The sequence below is a fragment of the Daktulosphaira vitifoliae genome, unplaced genomic scaffold, assembly GCF_025091365.1.
Source record: "Daktulosphaira vitifoliae isolate Bord-2020 unplaced genomic scaffold, ASM2509136v1 Scaffold_2, whole genome shotgun sequence".
Lineage (NCBI taxonomy): Eukaryota > Metazoa > Arthropoda > Insecta > Hemiptera > Phylloxeridae > Daktulosphaira > Daktulosphaira vitifoliae.
The window spans coordinates 34,171,001-34,191,384 of record NW_026099573.1 but is presented as its reverse complement, the minus strand read 5'-3'; the positions used below and the strand labels follow the sequence as shown (position 1 = coordinate 34,191,384).

Sequence of the window (20,384 nt, the reverse complement as noted above, 5' to 3'; positions counted from 1 at the left end):
AAAAAAAAAAAAAAAAAAAAAAAAACAATACATCTTAGTAAAACCAATACCTTCTCAGCTTCGCATCGAAGCTAATAGTATTTATTGCTTAATAAGAAAATCTTTTTTTTTCTCGCCTTAATCTCAACTACTTGGATTCGGCCACTTCAAACATATCACACTACAAATATTCACTATCAAACACTTTATTCCTTAAGCTTTCTCCGTTTTTAACTACTTTATTTCCTCTCACCTGTTGTTCCCGCGTACATGCAAGATAGGATAATCCACCTAAGTTTTGTTCAGGACTCCTCATACTTTTTAACAAAACATTTTACGCCAGCTATCGACCTGACGCAACTTCATTAGTAGCCTCTTACGAATGGCAGAGGGGCAGTGGAAGTATTATTATCCCCTATCCACAGGACAGTTTAATAAAAAAATAATAATTAAAAATAATGTATTTTCATTTCACATAATTCTATCTTTTTAACATCACTTTATTAAAGTAAAATTAAATTTGTGAAATTTTTTTCTTTAATATTTTATTTTATTTTAGACGTTAGTCCGTAATAACAATATATAAATTTCTCCTCTTTTAGGGTAGGCTATTATATTCCAAGATTTTTTTAAAAAGTAAAAAATGTATTTTTAAATGTTCCTAAAATAGTAATAGAATAGAGACAAAGAAAAAATTAGCCTGAAAAAGCCAAAAATCTAATTTGCCATAACTATTAATAGCCATATTAAAAATAATTTCAAAAATAAAGGAGATGATAAATTTTTCAAAATAATAAAATTATGCATCTTATTAGACCATTGTTTGCAAGCATTTTTAATGATAAAAAAATGTAATAAAATTATTTATTATTTTTTACACTACGTAATTATCATTCGCAGTTACCATAACTTTAATATGAATGTAGGCGCACTACAATAGCTGATAGACCAACTAAGTTTCTAATTAAATTTTTTGAAAATTTTAAACACCTATTATGCTCTTACTAAGTTGATATGAACTTTCTATAATTTTAATTTTATTGAAATCAACATAATTATCAAATTATAAATAACTGTGATCAGTGCTACAATATAAGATCAAGGCTTTGGTACTAGTTAAATGACCAAAACTTTTTGTATATTTTCTATTAGATTGTATATAGGGTAATTAGATAGACAAAGTTTAGATAGACAATTAAACTAAAGACAAAACTGATCTATTTCTATAATTACAATTGAATATGTTTATTTTGACAACTTAGAAAACAAAACATGTATGAAATTAAATGACTTCCAAATTAATGTTTGAAGACAAGTATTACTATTAAAAGTTCAACTTGTATGAAAATAGACTAATACAATAGGTAATAAACTTACAAGCTCATAGTGATTTCAACAAGCAACATGCATAAATATAAATTTATGAATTAATTAAATAACATACTTTAAAATTATAACTGAAATATAAAACATGTAATGATTTGTGCTATTTACAACTGAAATTCAAATGTACTTATTTCTATAAATAAATTACTTTTACAAATTAAGTAGTTAAAACCTACTTCTGTTCTAAAAATTGCAAGATATTTCTTAAACTAATTAGTTTAAGTACCAATAGGTACAATTTATTAAGAAATTTTGTGATGTAAAGAACAAAAGGTCATATATACAACTAATATTCAATTCTGTGAATTTTATCTAGTATGATTTTAAGTTAAGAAATCAGTTAGCCTTTGAGGAGACTAGATAAGGTAGGTTATGAGTCATTACAAGTTGAGCATAAGCTAGAAATATGAAAAAATTATATTATTAGCACTGATGGACGGCAAAATTTTATAATTATGATTTAATTTTGCAATATAATTTATAAATGAGTACGACACTTATAAAACTTTCCTGGGAATAGTTTTACTACCAATCATAGAGTAGTATTAGAACTCTAGTGATTTATTTCAATAATATTTGTAAGATTTTGACTTTAACTTTTTAATCTACTACTAAACAATATTTGTTCGATATGACAAGAACAAAATTTGTAATAATTAACTTGTATTGCCAGTAGACCAATATTTAATAAAAAATTTGAAATCAATCCGAGATTTCTAAAATTTGACCGATTATTTTAAAAAATTAGTTAATTTTTATTAAAAGATCTATGAATTTTCACACTTTTATTGGCTTTATAATATTATCATACTAGTGATCACTAATATACCTATATATGCTTGTTTGTTTTATATAATTAATTTACGTTGCTATTCAATTATAATATTAAACATATTAAAGTAAAAATAATATATATATTTATAAAAATTAATTGACAAATATGTTCGATATGAAGTACTTCTGCAACATAGACGATTTCGCTGTACAACCAGATGAACAATTAATGATGATGAAAACTATAGCACCAATCAATCAACCGACCGTTAATGAATTCAATATAAATAACGACAGTTTCTGTCAGTCATTACACAATTTAAGACGATCGGATTTAAAAAAAATGTTTTCTAATAATATCAACGATTTGGATGTCCCAGTCTCTCTTGACACTTATCGAGTTTATACATGTACAATGCCTATTGTACCCGATACTAATCAATTATCACACAACAAAATGTCTTTTGGATTGAAAATTACAAAGGTAAAAATCATTTATTATAAAAATATAATTTGTGTGATTGTCTTAATATTAAAATGTATATTATATATAATTTGTATTAATACATTTTCAGTTTTTTAAAAATATAATCATACCAAACTGTCCTATGTCTTTCATGACATACCTTGCTGATGATATAGATGACCAGAAAAAAAAAAATGATTTAAAGAGTTCTACTAAAAAATTCAGAATTAGTGAATTGCCAATTTATTCAGAGGAAAATAAATGCCCACAAGAGTAAGCAATGTAAAAAAATGTAATTGAAATAAAAATTAGAAATTGTTTTCAAAAAATGTATTAAAAAAACTCAATTTTATAAAAATATAGATGTACAGGGTGGTCCAATATGTTTTGACAAATCTAAAAACTTATATTCTACTGAATATAATGCATTACTTTTCTTTTAAATTATTATTATACTTTTGAACTATAATGAAATTATCATCATTATGTTTTTAATTTATTAATAAGTATAATTTTGTAATCAACCAAAAGAGAAAATAATAAAACTGTATAAAAAGTACATTAAAGTAAAAATAACGTAGGATGATAATAATAATATAGAGAATGTTAAAAACTATCAATTAAATGATAAGTAAACGATAGTTGGACATATAGGGGTCAAATAAATAAAATTCTAAAATAAAATTAATGGGTGTAACAAAATAGTAGAGTGATCATGGAGGTTTATTAATATTAGATAAATTGTATTAAATATATCTATCAAATTCTATAATTTATCTAAATGGTTTATTACGTAACAAATTATTTGTGGTTTGAAGGATAAATTAAATCTGCACTTACCTTAAATCATTAGTCGCATAATATTATATGAAGTAATATGAAACAAAGACACTATGCTCCAAGACTACCTACCCAAAATCACAGACTTACAAATATATTCTAAACTAACGTACCTAATTCAAGAATAATATCTAGTTGTAATCTTTACTTTGTCTGCGGGAGTGATGTTCTTTAAAACAACGACATTAAGCTCCGAAACTAGCTATTCAGTAAGAAAAGTTCACAATAAATTTTTACTATTAAATGAATATTTAAACATAGTTTGGGTTTCTTATTAAAATAAAATAACTTTTTTTTTAATATTTGATGTTTTTAAAATAATAATTGACATTTATTTTCATGATAAATAAAATAAAATATTATTATTTAATGAACAAAGATTCACCAAAATAAATTCACTTTAAAATTAATTAGTATCATTTAAATTAAAGAGAGTGAGAATCTTGAGAAATATGTCACAAATAATGTGTATTATTAAATTGCCGAAATAATTGGTCTTAACAGGAAATAAAGAATTTTTATAATCAGATGATAGTAGTCTAGTAAACCTAGCGTGATCTGGTAATCTGAAGATTTTAAATTAATTGTTAATTGTGATTGTCTCGTGGACTTGATTGATGTATAATCTTAATTAAAGCTTTATTATGAAAAAAAAAATTTCGAACTTATTTAGTTTTCATGATAAAAATGGACATCAAAGTAAATTAAAAAATAAAATTATTGAAAAAAAAATTTTTTTTTTTACATTTTTAATTTTGTAATGTTATAATTTTTTAAAAAATATATGGATCAATACAATTTTTTATGATAAATACTATTTATGTACCTCTTTCATTTGACATACTTTTTTTTAAATAAAACTGTTTCTCATTATATATTTATATATAATAAATATATTACACTTATAATCATAAAATTTGTAATCAGGATATAAATAAAGGAGATAGGAAATAATGTAGCTTTTGGAATAATTCACCAATTTTTTAAAATGAAACACTATCTACAGATTTGCATCGCAGCCTTTTTTTTTTTTTTGATAGTGATTTTAATCACTGTAAGATATCATTATACTTGACCCAACTATTCCACGTCCTACTGTGCCGCAACCCCACTGTGCTGGGTTTTTTTTAAATATAAAAATAATTTTTCTGTTGATATTTATATAATTCTATAGTATAATAATGATACTATAAATGGTAAACCAAAATATTTCAAAAATTATATAAAAAATTAATATATTTGTAAAAATATCTAGGACTACCCTAAATAATATGCATTGTGATCCTTTCTATTATAAGATTTTATTAATTTACATTTATGAAGTTTATGTGATTAAGGGACGTCATTATTTTGGCGAGCATATATATATACATTTTTTATGTTATTCAAATGATTATAAAAAAAATCACTTTTTTTATAAGAATTAACTTTTAAATAAATCAGCCATAGGTTAATATTTTACGTATTACGTAATTTTTTTCAATCATTTAGTTATATTACACAGACTTTCGTTAGTTAATCATTTAACAAATGTGTTAAGCTTTTAAATTTAAAATTAGTGTTAATTGGATGGTTATATATAAATATTTAAGGTGCTGATTTTAATTTATAATATATAATAATATTGAATGGTTTAAAATAACCTTTGTACTATTACTAATTGATTTCATACTTCATATTTAATGATAGTGAAGAAAAAACGGACAATAATTCTATAAAACTTTCGATGGATGACCCAAAAAGAATCGCTAAAATCATTAATGATACTATAACAAATGTAGGCAATAAAACGATAAATTTCAAAAATAATATTTACTTCAAAATTGGCGAAATAAAAGACAACATTGATGAATATCGTAAAGGTATTCTTCGATTTTTATTTATTTTTTATTTTATGTAACTTAAATGTACTTTTAATCAATAGAATTCCTAGAAAAGTTAAGAGCAGAAGAAAATTTACATTTAAGATGCGCATTTATAATGACTGGCGGTGTGACAGGTGTCATATTAGCTCTGCGACGAGGGAAGTTTAAAAAAACCTTATACAGCACACTTGGTACTATATCTACTACTGCACTTTGTTATCCAGATCAAGCCAAAAAAGCTTATCAAATGACAAGACATGGAATTAAAATGGCTTACTATAAATTTAATGGATGTAAGTATTACATTCGTATGCGTAAAAAGTAAATTTTTAAGAGAAACTATAAATAATTAAAGCTAGCTTTGTATACGATTAACGAGTGCCACGACACAGAGCCGCAAATCTAAACTTGAAAATGAACAAAAGAAATTTGAGATACCATAATATTTTCACTAGTTGAAACTCCATTTTTCTTTGTTCATTAATTTATATTTTTCAAAGTGCACAAATTGTTCTTACGCATTAGCCCATTAAAAGCCCTAATTATAATCTACCTCATATAACTAACTTACCCTATACAGTGACGTAACCAGGATTTCTAAATGACGGGATTCATATTAAAAAAAAATTATAATGATAATTATCATTAAAATTCAAAATATAATTTCATATTCGTATTTTAGACCATTTTGTTTTTTTTTTTCTTCAATTCATTTAGTGTTACATTTGTTGTCAATGAAGTGTCATGACCTCTGTACTCCCTCATGGCTACGTAAATAATCCCACACAAAACCTCCTAACATTCATCATAAGAAATACAGATTTTTTTACAGAAAAATGTATTATTATATTTAGTTGACTTATCTGATCACTATGAGAAAAATGATCCAAAAGTTAAAATTATAAAGAATGAACAAATCACATTAGAAGATGAACTTAAAGAAATAACTGAACGACTTTTTTCAAAAAATGAAAATTTCAATAATACTCCACATGAAAATGATAAAACTGCATTGAAGAATCAAGATCCTGTAATTATATTTAAGAGGTATAAATAATATTTAAATAATAGGGTTTATATTTGTTACGTCGCTATTTAGGGGTTGAGCCTAAATGCCCGTCAACAGTATTCTAACATTCGACATCTTGTGAAAAGTTTGCTAGAGAAGATGTTGTTTATTTTTCCGCGAAACATGTTTCGTTTACCTGAGATTCAAGGTGTACGTCTGGTGTTGACGCATCGTTTTGTTTGAAGTGTTTGGTGAAATTATACATTTTTTATCTGGAGTTCAGAATTTTACGCCTGTCGGCGACTGAAATATTTTCATTAATATGCACAATTGTTTTAATATTAAAATTAACACTAGGATTTTTTACGTATTCTAATGGAGACCATTGACAGTGGGAAAATAAAACAAACACGTTACCTCGATCGAATTCTGTAAATACGATAACATTTACGTCCGAACGATTGTTATCTTGGGAAAGTATAATTAAATTTTTATTGTAATATGACGCGACGGCTGCTAGATCTTCTGCCTCAAGCCAGACAGGCTGACTTGCAGAATCTACGCCTAGTAATACTTGAATATCATGAAAATTAACATTAATATTTTTATTTTTCAACACCTCTACTAATGTATTTACGCCGCAAAAGCCGTATCGTGGGATATTTTTTGAAACCTGCATACGAGCCGCTGTAGACTCAATGAAAACATTGGTTGAATCTTTGTGTGAAAGAATATGATTTGCGACATTGCTAGAATTGAATTTTTCGAAGAGTACGGTCACCCTGTGTGGTCCGTCAAATAAAATAATTTTCGAATCATACATATCAATATTAGCCTTATATTTGTGTAGAAAAATATTATCTAAAAGATTATACTCATTTAAGTTTTTAACGACCGCGCATTCAATAATAAAACTATGCTCTCAGAAATTTACCTCAATTGAAATTAGTAAGGGTCGCGTTCTGGGCTAGAATAATATCATGATTCATAATAAGTGTAGCACTTATTATGCTAATCGATGCCCCCGTATTAATGAGAAACTTTGACTCAATACAATTTAATTTCCCAACTATTATAGGTTGAGAGACCGATGCGCAATTTGAAAAAATGTTAAAACAATTAGAGTCACCAATGATATTTAAACTATTTTGCGCTAACGCTGCTTTCGTAATGGGGGCTGGTGATTGAACTTTTTGGCGAAGGAGTGTCAAAATTTGCCCTAACCATCGAATTTTGATTTATTCGTTTTTTTTGAGTTTGTTGCGGGCGCCGCTGATTTGGGGCCCACTTATTAGTAGACGGAACTCCTGCGTCCTGATTTCGCCCACCATTATTATTGTTATAATTTTGACCTGTATTATTAGAAAATTTGTTATTATTATAAGAATTATTATTATTAAAATTGCGATTGTTTTTATAGTTACCATTATTATTATTATTATTATTATTATTATTATTATTAGAATTGTAAAAATGACCGTCTGTATTTAGATTTGAATTATTGTAATTTTGATATTTATTATTATATCTAGTGTTATTGTTAAAATTATTGCCATTGTTGTTACCAAAATTATTATAATTATTGAAATTTTTACTGTTATTATTAAGGTTCTTATTATTATTATTGAAATTCCTGCTATTATTCCCATTGTACTTATTTTTACCCGAATTCATACTCAGATTCTTCTGAAAGGTTTCTGTCAAAATGTCAAGCTGTTGTTGTATTTTTTTATTATCGTCTATTTACTTGTCTATGCCTAAGCTCGCTATTTTTATAATGTTTTCCTCTAATACCGATAATGAACTAACGTCAACCCAACCTACTATTTCGAAATATTGGTCGGGCAAACCGTTTAAAATTGTGTCTATTATTTCACTTTCTGACATATCCTCGTTTAATCTCCTGCATTCGGCTTTAACATTAGAAAAGTAATCTAAAATGCTTTCATGATCCTCTTTTTTCCTCTCTCTTAATTTCTTAAGTCTCATTCTTCTCTGGACTTCTGAATTGTAATATCTAATCAGCACATTTTTCATTGCCTGCCAAGTAGGCACGTCCACCTNACATTTTTCATTGCCTGCCAAGTAGGAACATCCACTTCTGCCTCTTTATTTTCAAACACTGTCTGTGCCTGGCCTTTAAGGGAAAGTGGTAACATAACGAGTTTCATATTATCATCCCAACCGTTAGCTTTCGCAACCCATTCGAAATTTGAAAAAAATCTAATAATATCCTCCGATAATTTACCCGAGAACTGTTGTGGTAAAATTCAGCTAGCAATAGTAGTTATTAATTTGACTGGTTTATTTTCTAAAGATTTTGATTGCGCAAAAATAGGTTTAGGTTCTACGGTGACCTTACACGAAATTTCTGAAATTTGTTTATCAAATCTTTAATGTAATTATTAATTGGCTGTTCTGCGTTTAAAAATGACAAATATTAAGTAATTCCCCTTTTGTACATTAACAAAAATAATACCCTTTCGTATCTTTTTTTAAATTTTAAATTTTTTCTAAAAGGGAGATTTGTTTGAACTGTTCGGTAAATATTGCCGTTTACTTTATCGTTTATAAACTTCGAATATAGTGCTTTCGTAGATTAGAGTTGCTCCTACCGGAAATTTTATAAAAGCGGTATGGTCAAAAGCCTTAGAAACAGAAATACTTCTTTTCTTTTCAAATAAACTAATAACCTGATCTGCTGTTAATTCCAAAATATTACTATCAAAACCTAATAAATTCCAAACTCTTCCGGTAATTCTACAAGTGTGATTATTGAAGGTGCGTTTTAAATAATAATTATAGAGAGGCATATAAATGTATATAAAAGATTATGTAACTCAAAGACTTAATTTATAGTTATACCTAACTATGCAATTGTTACTATTATAATAAAGTGAGCCAATAATAAATAAAAAAAAAATATCTAATTTATAAATTAACCGTGAAAAGCGGTATATAAATATTGTAGTACACTTAGGGGGATCCCTCACTAAAAGTTTAAAATAAAACAGAGAGATCGGCGCCTCCATCAATTATTACGGCGCTATTTAGGGGTTGAGCCTAAATGCCCGTTAACAGTATTCTAATGGACCAACGGGGGATAGCTGGCTAGGCTATATCTACCTTAGGTACTGAGAGTTCCTATTTAATTTATATTCCCTTAGAGGAACTACCAAGGGTCGCACTACAATGTATATATAACACTCTTGGTTAACAACGATATAAATAAATATTTATTAAGTGATTGAAATATTAAATAGATAATACAACCTACTGGACACCTAGAGATGATATAATCCAACAAGGAGCTGTCGGCGACACACACACACTATATACGTGGTAGTAAAATTAAGTTAATTGTAAGACAAAAGTAGTGGTCGCGATGATGGTAAAAGGTCAACTGTCGATAGGGATATCTTATTATGGCACATTGGCCGTGAATTGCAAAAGTGTTTATGCGTGCAGTCCGTCCTCCTGTTAGTATTTTTGTATGTCACTGCGTTAATTATATATATATATGTCTATTAAACGGTACAATGATGTTATGGGAGACAGAGATATGGGCACATGCAAATGTGATCGTATCATTTTTTAAAGCAATTCTAGGAAAATCTAATAAGGAATATCGACGCACATAAATATAAGGAACTTATGATAAATTTTTATCATTTTTTTTTATTTCGACTCAGAACAACGTAAGCCTATTTTGGCTGATTTAAGCTGATTAAAAAAAAAAAATACTTATAATTGTGTGTGAAAAATAATAACACTTAATATTTCTACAGTCAATGCATAATTTCCCATAGACCAAAAGTAATTACATTTTGAAAATACAATTTTTTTTCGTAAAAAGGGAATATTATTTTTCAATCAATATTAATAACAATGTTTACTTGTATTTTCTCTCTCACAGAAAAACTTTATAAACACTACTAGTACATTTCTAGTTTGTCTTTGTTTCCCTTTTTACGGATCATAAAAAGTTATAGTAGCCTCTTACAAAATCCTTATCCTTATCTGTGTAAACTCTATGATAATAAACGGCTAGCTATTTTCCGTATAGCTAGAAATTTAAAATAAAACATTTTAAAGTAATATTTTTGTTATTTAGAAAAGTGTTTCAAAATGGTAATGAAGATGCAGATTCATCAAATCCAAATAGAAAATGATACTTAAATTAACTAATCAGATAACAATTCATTATCACTAATATGTGCATTTCTATCAAAAATTATTTACTTTGCTAGAGACATTTTCTAAATTTACATGAACTTATAAATTGTATTTATCAACTATTAGCTTCGATACGTAGCTGTTAAGCTTAAATTATTTTTTTCCATTAATTACTATTCCTAAATAGCTTAAAGTAATTTTTTTATTAAATCAGTTAACCCAATTATAGTTAGGATATTAAAATTATTTTTAAAACATCTAAATTATGTACTGATAGTATCTCCTGTGTGCGAGTACTTTCGCACGCCAGTCATAATTTAGTGCCATAGTAATTTTAAATATTCATTAAATAATTAGAATTCATTTTCAATGATATAACTTCACATTAACAGTATTTAACAATTTATAAATGTACAAAATATATTTAAATTTTATTATTAATTCATGATAAAAAAAACACAAAATTCCACAAATTAGTAAACATCAATTCGATTTTTACATTATTACACATTTCTCTTTAGTAGTGTCCTTAAATATTTTGTATATTTTATGTTCAAAATATTTTTAACTTAGTAATTAAATTTTATTATTGGTAGCGTTTAAGACTTCTATTTTTTTATTCAAAACATTTACATATGTATGCATTATTTTCATTTATAACTTTAATGCGTTGCTGAGAAGGTAATGGATTTACACTATCATGTATAATTTTTTTTGTGTTATCATACTTTAATTTAATAATTATTCGTAACTTATGGATTACTATAATATTATTCAAAAATTTATTGTCAGCAACGGACTTAAGAAAAATGTCTTAAGCTAGAAAAAATTTAAGCCATATCTCAGTTCTTCGGTTCTATAAATAACTCTTTTTTATTGCTCATCAATTAAATTTTTCTGAGAAAAATGTAAATAATAAGCAAACATTGAGCTCCCAACATAATAAAAATACTAAAAAATGTATTATTTCAAAAATTATATTAGACCAGCCATTTTCTTAATTAGATATTTTTTTATTTTTATAACTAGTTATGTATGTTGCCATTAAAAAAGATAAAATTTATACTCTTATAAGGTATTTTCATGTTTTACTCTTTAAAAATTCACATAATAAACAAGAATAAAAAATGGTGAGGTAGTGATATTTTATTATTTAATAACTAAATATAGTTCAACCCCTAGATACTAAAAGCTACAAGTCCACATCTTTCACCACATATAATTTACTAATTTTTTGTTTATTACTGTGCAATGCCGACTATATTTTACCTTTAGTATCGATGATTTGTGACTAGTAAACTTTTTTGTAACTAATGAATATGTCCACGCATTTGAAAAGAAAGGAAAAATCTAAGATTGTAAATTGAGCCTTACATAATAAATTAAAAACAATACAGATATAATCAGTAACAAATGATATTTTAGTTAAAAAAACAAATAAATAAAATGAAGTTAGAACAAATTACTAATTAATAAATAACAAAATTCCCTTTTTCTAACTAATACGAATATTTTATGTGAATTGTATAATCTTTTAAACAAACAATAAAAAATATTCTTTATATTTACCTACTGCCGTTTGGAGGTGATGAATATTGTGAAACTCCGGATACAGAGAAGACAAATAACACCATAACATTTATCAAACCGATAAGAAACTCAATTTAACATATAACATCTAGGCGTTCTTCAAAGATAAAGGAAAGGAGTGGGCAGTAGGTAATAATTTTTACAAAAACAAAAAAAAAATTAACATTAGATGTTTTATAAACAGTAGGGTTTTCCTTAAAAACTAAAAACAACTTGTAATATTAAATGGTCATAATACCAAAAAAGGAGTGCATTTTAGGAATAGAATAAAATACTTAAATCAAAGAAAGTGCCGCTAGTCTGTTACCGGTAATTTAACCAGTTTAAGGACCGGTCTTTTTAAAGTACTGTATTACGTGCGTACAGTGACTAAACGCACTATCTGATCGTCGCCTGGCAATTATTCGTCCTATTTGCAAGTCAGTGGGTGGGTGATTAGGTGCTTCGACAATCACAAGATCTCCGACTTGAATATTGGGCATTTGCTGAAACAATATGAAGTGTCCTTGCAAAGTTGAGAGTACTCAGTTGTCTCCGTTTCCATAATGACTAATAGCATGTCGAATAAGGTGCTATCGACATAATCGGTTCATTAAAACGTTCATTAACTCTTTCTTTAGCAGTGATAAAATTAGTTTTTAAATTAGTTTAAAACCAATTAAAATATGACCTGGCGAGAGTGTATACAAGTCATTAGGGTCGGCTGACATTGGTGTGAGCGATCTCTAATTGACGATTACTTAAATACGTACGACTAATGTGTCCAATCTTCGACAATACATGCCTGGTTACCGATTATTCAATAATTGTATGTGGTACTTAGCGCTCTTAATAACTGCCTCCCACAGTCCACCAAAGTGAGGTGCTGCTAGCGGGTAAAATGCTGTTAGGGGTTTGTTTAATAGTTGAGGATCTTGGTCAAAACCAAGAATCGGAAGCTACCCGACGTCTGCCCAAATATCGTCCCTATCTCCTTAAATGAGTTTTAATTGCCTGAAGGAGATACAGGCAATCGTGTACCTTAGTTACAGAGGATAGATTATTAAATAAAATTAGACTATTGTTTTATGTCAACGACAAAGTAAAGTTATATTTTAGATGTTTAGTAAATATAAGTTATATGTAATGTACAATACGTCTGACCTGAATCCTAGTACAGTTGGTTAGTAGGTATATCCAAGTGAGACGGAGTTGGTTGGCTATGATGACAATTGGCGATAGACGGGTCGTTGAATAAAACAAGTTAAGTTATAAATAATATAAATAAGACGTAATTAATAATATTCAAAACTATGTCTATAACGGCCACTCAAACACAACTGTCCTTTGTTAGTTCGACGTCAGTAGCTCCGGGCTACAGACGAGTAGAATTGTCATATCAGCATCTCCCTCTATGCTAATTAATATGTATTACGAATTAAATAAATAGAAATAAAACGTGTGTAATATAAGTGGTAAGAACATAGTAATAAATGTTCTTACAATGCCAAGTAGAGGTCACACGTTTTGATGCTTGAATTTATGTCTTCGGATAGTTAAATATCGTCTTTAGTTGACATGCTGCTCCAATATAATTTGTGCCGCAATTCGAATAAATACTAGACGGGACAATTCGGCGTGCGACAAATCTATCTAACGCTGCCAAGAAAGCTTCAGTGGTCAAATCGAAGACCACCTTCAGATGTACTGATTTTATGGACATGCAGACAATCAAGGATAAGTACGCTTTAATCGTCTTGGTGTTGCATCGCCGGGTTTTTTTAAATATAAACGGGCCGCCATAATTCATGCCGACATGCAAAGATGGAAGATTTCGATACGAGGTGATGATAAGCCGCCTATAATCGAAGAAGGGTGCAAAGCCTTTGCCCTACATGTTACGCAATCATAGATAATTTGACAAACTGCGTCACATCCAGATAAAATCCAAAATTTACGTAAGTAAATTAGCCTAGTAAGTAAGCCTAGCAAGTATCAGTCTTGACCCTCCATGCAGAAAACTAAGATAATAATGTTGAATTAATATAGTGTTAAAATGAGACCTTTAGTAGTTGTACAGAATGTTTCTAGTCATAACTTATGGAAGAGTAACGTAACCTGCCACCTACTCGAATAACTCCTTGGTCATCGAGTAAAGGCGCAAGCTGAGCTATAGTCAGAGGGGTTATACGACCATCTGATCTTTGCAATTGTTTAAATAACACAGAAAAATAAGTCTGTTCGTACTGCGACCATAATCTAATGGTCAAGCTCAGATCGCGTGAGTGCCTCAACCAAGTAAACCTATAACATNAAGGCGCAAGCTGAGCTATAGTCAGAGGGGTTATACGACCATCTGATCTTTGCAATTGTTTAAATAACACAGAAAAATAAGTTTGTTGTGTCATTCGTACTGCGACCATAATCTAATGGTCAAGCTCAGATCGCGTGAGTGCCTCAACCAAGTAAACCTATAACATCTTGTTGAACCAACAGGATATCGTCTTTCGTGTTAGCACCCATTATAATATCGTCAAAGTAGGTGGTATTGGAGAGGACTCATTTGGCCCAGGGATATTTGACGCAATCTTTAGCATCCAGTCCATGTAAACATCGGATTATGAGGTAGGACACTGAGCTGACGCTATATGTAACTATGAGGAGCTAAAATTCCTGGATTTCTTCCGTCGGAAACCTACAACATAAAATATGTTGATACATGCAATCTTCCACGCATACAAAAATTTACTGATACATTTTGACTATATCGACTGTGAAAACATATCTCTTAAGACGTGACTTAAAAAGAATTTTGTCAATTTTATTCATGGATCACCTTGAATTCGTTGAAACAGAAGCGTCAAACAACACGTAGTTTTAGATCATAACCATCTTGCTTAACCAGTATATGATGGGAAATGTAATAACGTCTTATACGTTTATTTACGTGTAAATAACGTCGATAAATGAACAGTTAAAAGTTACCTAATTATATATTTAACTAACTAATTTAAAAGAAATGTTAATTTTTTTTTTTTAACTTACAGTGTAAAAAAGTTTATTTCATTTTAAATTAATATTTAAGCTAAAATCTCTTAGTCAATTCTTATTAGTTGATGACGCAAGGGAAAGTTAAGAATCGATTTTGAACTAAATAGGAAGAAAATATTAAAGATAAAAATTTTTTTTATTCATTTTGTACATATTGGTGTTGGTTGCACTGTATTATCTTTAAAACTAGTTATTAAAAAAAATCATATATATTTTTGAAAAAATTATATTTATTGTTATATAAATATAATATCTGAGATATGAAAAAATTCGATTGTTTTAAGATTGAATTATGTACGCAGCGAATAGAGACATACATTTTTTATGAAATTTTGAATTTAGGTTAATTATTATTTTAACTAATTTACTGAAATAACTAAGTTATTTCAATAGAAAATTAAATTAGTTAAATGAAAAAGTTTATTAGAAAAAAAACTAGTTAATGCCCACCATTGGAAAAAAAACTGTGTATAGCATCTCTAGATTCAGAGAAAGCGAATGAGTACTGAAAGAGGTTTTAATGTTGGCATTAATAAAAAAGGAGTTCGGAAAAGGTACATTAATATAATAGAGGATATGCATAATAGCACTTGTACCAGAGTAAAATGTGGGAGGAGAAACAGAAGGCTGTAGGTTAAGAGTAAGAGTGCACCAAAATCCTGCTTTAAGCCATTACTTATTTTCTATAGTGATGAATGAAATTACTAGAGATATACATCGTGTAAAATTGAACAATAAGTTTCAAATAACTTTTTACAAAAATATTTGACTAAAGATTTTGTTTAAATAAGAAAAAGACATGGGAAGTTTGAAAAAATATTACAATGCTTGAAGAAGCGAATTTGAAAATGAATAATATATAAAATAAGGTATAGTTTGTAAATAATAATTTTATAATAATCTGCTATAGAGTCGCTTATAATGTCAGTAAGGTTAATTTGATATGAGGCAATTCTAGGTTTAGTCAAAGGTATATTGTACTTATTGCACATATCTTCTAGTTACAAATTTGTGTTATAAATTACAAATTAAAATTATTTACTTTTGTTGTTGAATACTTTTATCATATCAAATATAATTCGACATTAAATAATTTAAAATTATTAGAAATGAATGATTTTAATTGTTTCTATGGAAAAAGCTATTTAAGCTACTTTTTAGTTACATAAGGAATATTTTTTCAATTTTAAAGAGTAATATCTTCAATCAAATACGAATTTTAATCATTTGACATATTGTTGAAAAAATTAGGTCAAGTGAGGGTTGGCTAAATAAATTCTAGTCACAAAAATAAAAACCACATAGTAAAATAATATTAACATGAATAAGAAATTTCTTCTCACGAGGGAGACTATAGTAATGGGATCCTTGATATTTATTGAAATTATTGAATCTAAATGAGATAAATTTGAAAATTTTTTTCTAACTAAAAAAAGCAAAGTATTAATTACCACCGGCAACCTCGTACCCTAAGCGTGAAGTGTACATGTGTTACCAATTCGGAATCTATTCGTCACTTACTTTGGTTGAAAAATTGGCAATTTATGCTAATTAAAATTTAAAAATTACTTTTTTTTCTTTAAAAAAGTAAAAAAAATTGTATAAGTTTAATTTCTTATGTCTTATAAACTTTATTCTATGTCAATTAAATTATATAATATTCACGAAAGTAAGTGTATTCACCAAATAAGATATTTTAAAATAAAATAAAATACAAAACCCAGGATTTTAATACAAAAATAGCATATTTTTGAATACGGTAGCCATTTTCACCAAGAAGAAAATGTATATTTCGAATTTTTTTTTTTCTTAGTAAAGTATATAATATAAGCTTTAATTTAAGATTAAATAAAACTGTGAATATTTCCGGAACATTTTCAAAAGTTAAGTTGAAAAAGTTAATTTTTTGTAAAAAAAGTTGCTATTTTTAATCCATCCAGTGAGTAGAATAAGTGTTAAATTTTCAAAAAAAATGATATCAAATGAAAGGAAATTACCTAATCTTTCAATATAAAAAAATATTATTTTGTTTTTGTTAATATTTCAATAAGTTTTAAATACAAAAAACATCACGATAGGAGCTGATTTTTTTTGCAAATATTACATTTTTTGTTTAATTTCGGTGGCAATTTCATTTACTTATAGGCTTTAAAGTGTCGAGCAAAATTTTTTTTTCATACATGTATTATTCATGTATGTACATGACATAACCTTTAATTTAATATATGTTTAAAGGACGCAGTATTTCAGGAACATATATTCAGGGCAGCGGACCACAGGTTAAGAACCGTTGTAGAATCTATACTCTTCTTACAAACATGAGTATTTTTATTTTATTTTTTCATTGTTCATATATTTTTAAAGCACAGTTTGATTTTATTTTAACTTGATCAAGTAAAAATATAAAATTGTTTTTATAAATTATCTTTTTTTGTAAATACAGATAGTTGTCTTGTCAATACTTATTTAACTAATGTATTCAATTCTGTATAAATAATTTGACTAAAAATAACAATTTAATAAAGATATACTGTAATATTTACTTAAAATGTTCTTTTGAAATAAAATAATTATTTTGGTGACTCAATATATTATATATCATGTAAAACAAAAGAATTTAACACTTACAGTAAATATGGAGGTAAGTAAAATATTCTTTTCTTGCAATTAGTCCTTGATTTGTAATCTAAAATATTATTTTATTGTAGAATAGGCAAATTACATCTATTTTGTTGTTAATATCATGTTTACTATTTAACGAAGGTAAACTTTATTTTATATTAATTATGCCTATTAAAATTATTATCTATCATTTAAGTTAATGTATTTTAGCTTCGATGCGAAGCTGAGAAGGTATTAATTTTAACATGATGTATTTTTTTTTTTTTTTTGAAAATCTAACACTTAACCTGCTCATGGAGGGGGATTTAAAATAGCAACTTTTTTACAAAAACTAACTTTTTCAACTTAATTTTTGAAAATGTTTCGGAAATACAGCGTCCTTTAAACATATATCAAATTAAAGCTTATTTTATATACTACAATCTTCTGCATGAAAACGGCTGTCGTAATTAAAAAAACACTATTTTTGTGTTAAAATTTTCGATTTTTGATTTTTAATTTTCAACTTAAAAATGCTATAACTTTTTGAAAAATGTATATATCAGCACAAATTTTTTTTTATAAATATATTATAAGTACATATTTTATTTGACATACTTTTTATTAAAATTAGACAATTTCCCCTTATATAGGGGGCGTTCAAAACTTGAAACATTGTATAAAAAATAGAACTTTTTCAACTGAACTTTTGAAAATGTTCCGGAAATACTGCGTCCTTTAAACATATATCAAATTATAGCTTATTTCANACTGCGTTCTTTAAACATATATCAAATTAAAGCTTATTTTATGTACTATAAAATAAAAAAAAAATTTGTTCTGACACCTTATGTTCTATGTGCAAATGGCTGTCGAAATTAAAAAAAAAATGTAATGTTTGCGATAAAAATCACCTTCTATCGGAATTTTTTTTGTAATTAAAATTGCCATAACTTTTTCAAATATTAACAAATCAAAATAATATTTTTTTGTATTGAAACTTAAGATATTTCCCATTCATTTGATATCATTTTTTTTGAAAATCTAACACTTATTCTGCTCACAGGGGGGATTTAAAATAGCAACTTTTTTACAAAAACTATTTTTTTTAACTTGACTTGAATTGAAAATGTTCCGGAAATACNTTTTTTTTAACTTGACTTGAATTGAAAATGTTCCGGAAATACTGCATCCTTTAAACATATGTCAAATTAAAGCTTGTCATGTACTATATAATTAAAAAAAAAAATTTGTCCCGACGACCTATCTTCTATGCGCAAATGGCTGCCGTATTCAAAAATATGCTATTTTTGTATTAAAATCCTGGGTTTTGTATTTTATTTTATTTTAAAATATCTTATAAGGGCAATACACTGACTTTAATGAATATTTTATAATTTAATTGACAAAGAATAACGTTCATAAGACATAAGAAATTAAACTTATTAAAATTTTTTTACTTTTTTAAAGTCGAAAAAGTAATTTTTAAATTTGTGTTAGCTTAAATAGCCAATTTTATCATGCAACAACGCATAGGGTACTAGGTTCAAATCCGACTGTGGCTTTTAAAATTTTGCATATTTTTTTGAGTTAGATTAAAATTTTCAAATCATTTGATATTTATCTTATTTAGATTCAATAACTTAAAACCAATACCTTCTCAGTTTCGCATCGAAGCTAAAAAACTACAACATTTTAAGCTCAATAAATCACAAAAAATAACTTTTATTAATATTTAAAACCATTCCTGTCTAAAAATATACAAGTTAAAATATTAATCTTAAGAAAGTAAACATTTAACATTATTGTTGACATTTTGCATCGTTCAACTTTTTCATTTATTCAATAATTTCCAAAAAAATGGTTTTTTATCCTTAATTGATCACCTTGTATAATTAGGAAAGTAATTTCATAGCTAATATTAAACAACTACTATAAGCATCACTTTAAAAAAACCCAGCACAGTGGGGTCGCGGCATAGTTGGGTCAAGTATAGATTTAATCTGACAGTGATTAAAATCACTATCAAAAAAAAAAAAAACGATGCAATGCAAATCTGTAGATAGTGTTTAATTCTAAAAAAATTACCATAACTTTTAGCTCAACTTACAAGTTTGAAATTGACATTATTAAATAGAAAAAAATGAAATTGTTAAGATTAATATGCAATCAAGAAATTTTATAATTACTATTTATAGTACAATTATCAGAAAAGTTCAATTTTTTTACATTTTTATCGTAATAGATTACTTAAATAAAAATTACAGTTATCATTTCTAATTAACTTTTGGTGTTTCAAAAGATTCTACAATGGATATATTCAGTCTTTAATTAATTTTAATGATTATATATCTTAAAAAAAAAAAAAGTTGTTAAAATGATTTACTCAATTGAGTGTATTAAAAATATAATTGTAATTTTTTTTTTAAATTTATGATTTATATAGCAACATATTACAAAAAAATTTGGCATATTATAGACTGGTAGTAGCACACACAAATAGAGTTAAAAAATTAATAAATTATAAAGTAAAATTATTTACTTTTGTAGCTGAATACTTTTATCATATCAAATCTAATTCGACAATAAATACTTTAAGAATATTAAAAATTAATGATTTTAATTGTTTGTATGGAAAAGGCTGGTTAAGCTACTTTTTATTTGAATA

The 20,384-nt window shown here is 26.9% G+C and overlaps 2 protein-coding genes across 4 annotated transcripts in view; both read left to right on the top strand.

Moving 5' to 3' along the window:
• The window catches only part of LOC126899941 (uncharacterized), a 13,367-nt gene extending 2,562 nt beyond the window's left edge, over positions 1-10,805 (top strand). Inside the window, exons 2-7 of the mRNA XM_050675236.1 lie at positions 2,321-2,623; positions 2,715-2,878; positions 5,135-5,307; positions 5,370-5,603; positions 6,165-6,357; positions 10,434-10,805. Of these exons, the coding sequence (XP_050531193.1) occupies positions 2,369-2,623; positions 2,715-2,878; positions 5,135-5,307; positions 5,370-5,603; positions 6,165-6,357; positions 10,434-10,491 (1,077 nt within the window). The 5' untranslated portion in view covers positions 2,321-2,368 and the 3' untranslated portion in view covers positions 10,492-10,805. The remainder of the gene's footprint in view (positions 1-2,320; positions 2,624-2,714; positions 2,879-5,134; positions 5,308-5,369; positions 5,604-6,164; positions 6,358-10,433) is intronic.
• Positions 10,806-17,697: 6,892 nt separating this feature from the next.
• LOC126897860 (uncharacterized) overlaps positions 17,698-20,384 on the top strand; it is a 9,239-nt gene continuing 6,552 nt past the window's right edge. For all 3 annotated transcript variants that reach the window (XM_050671789.1, XM_050671788.1, XM_050671787.1), the window contains exons 1-2: positions 17,698-17,756; positions 17,824-17,878. In XM_050671789.1, coding sequence (XP_050527746.1) covers positions 17,751-17,756; positions 17,824-17,878 — 61 coding nt within the window. In that variant the 5' untranslated portion in view covers positions 17,698-17,750. The remainder of the gene's footprint in view (positions 17,757-17,823; positions 17,879-20,384) is intronic.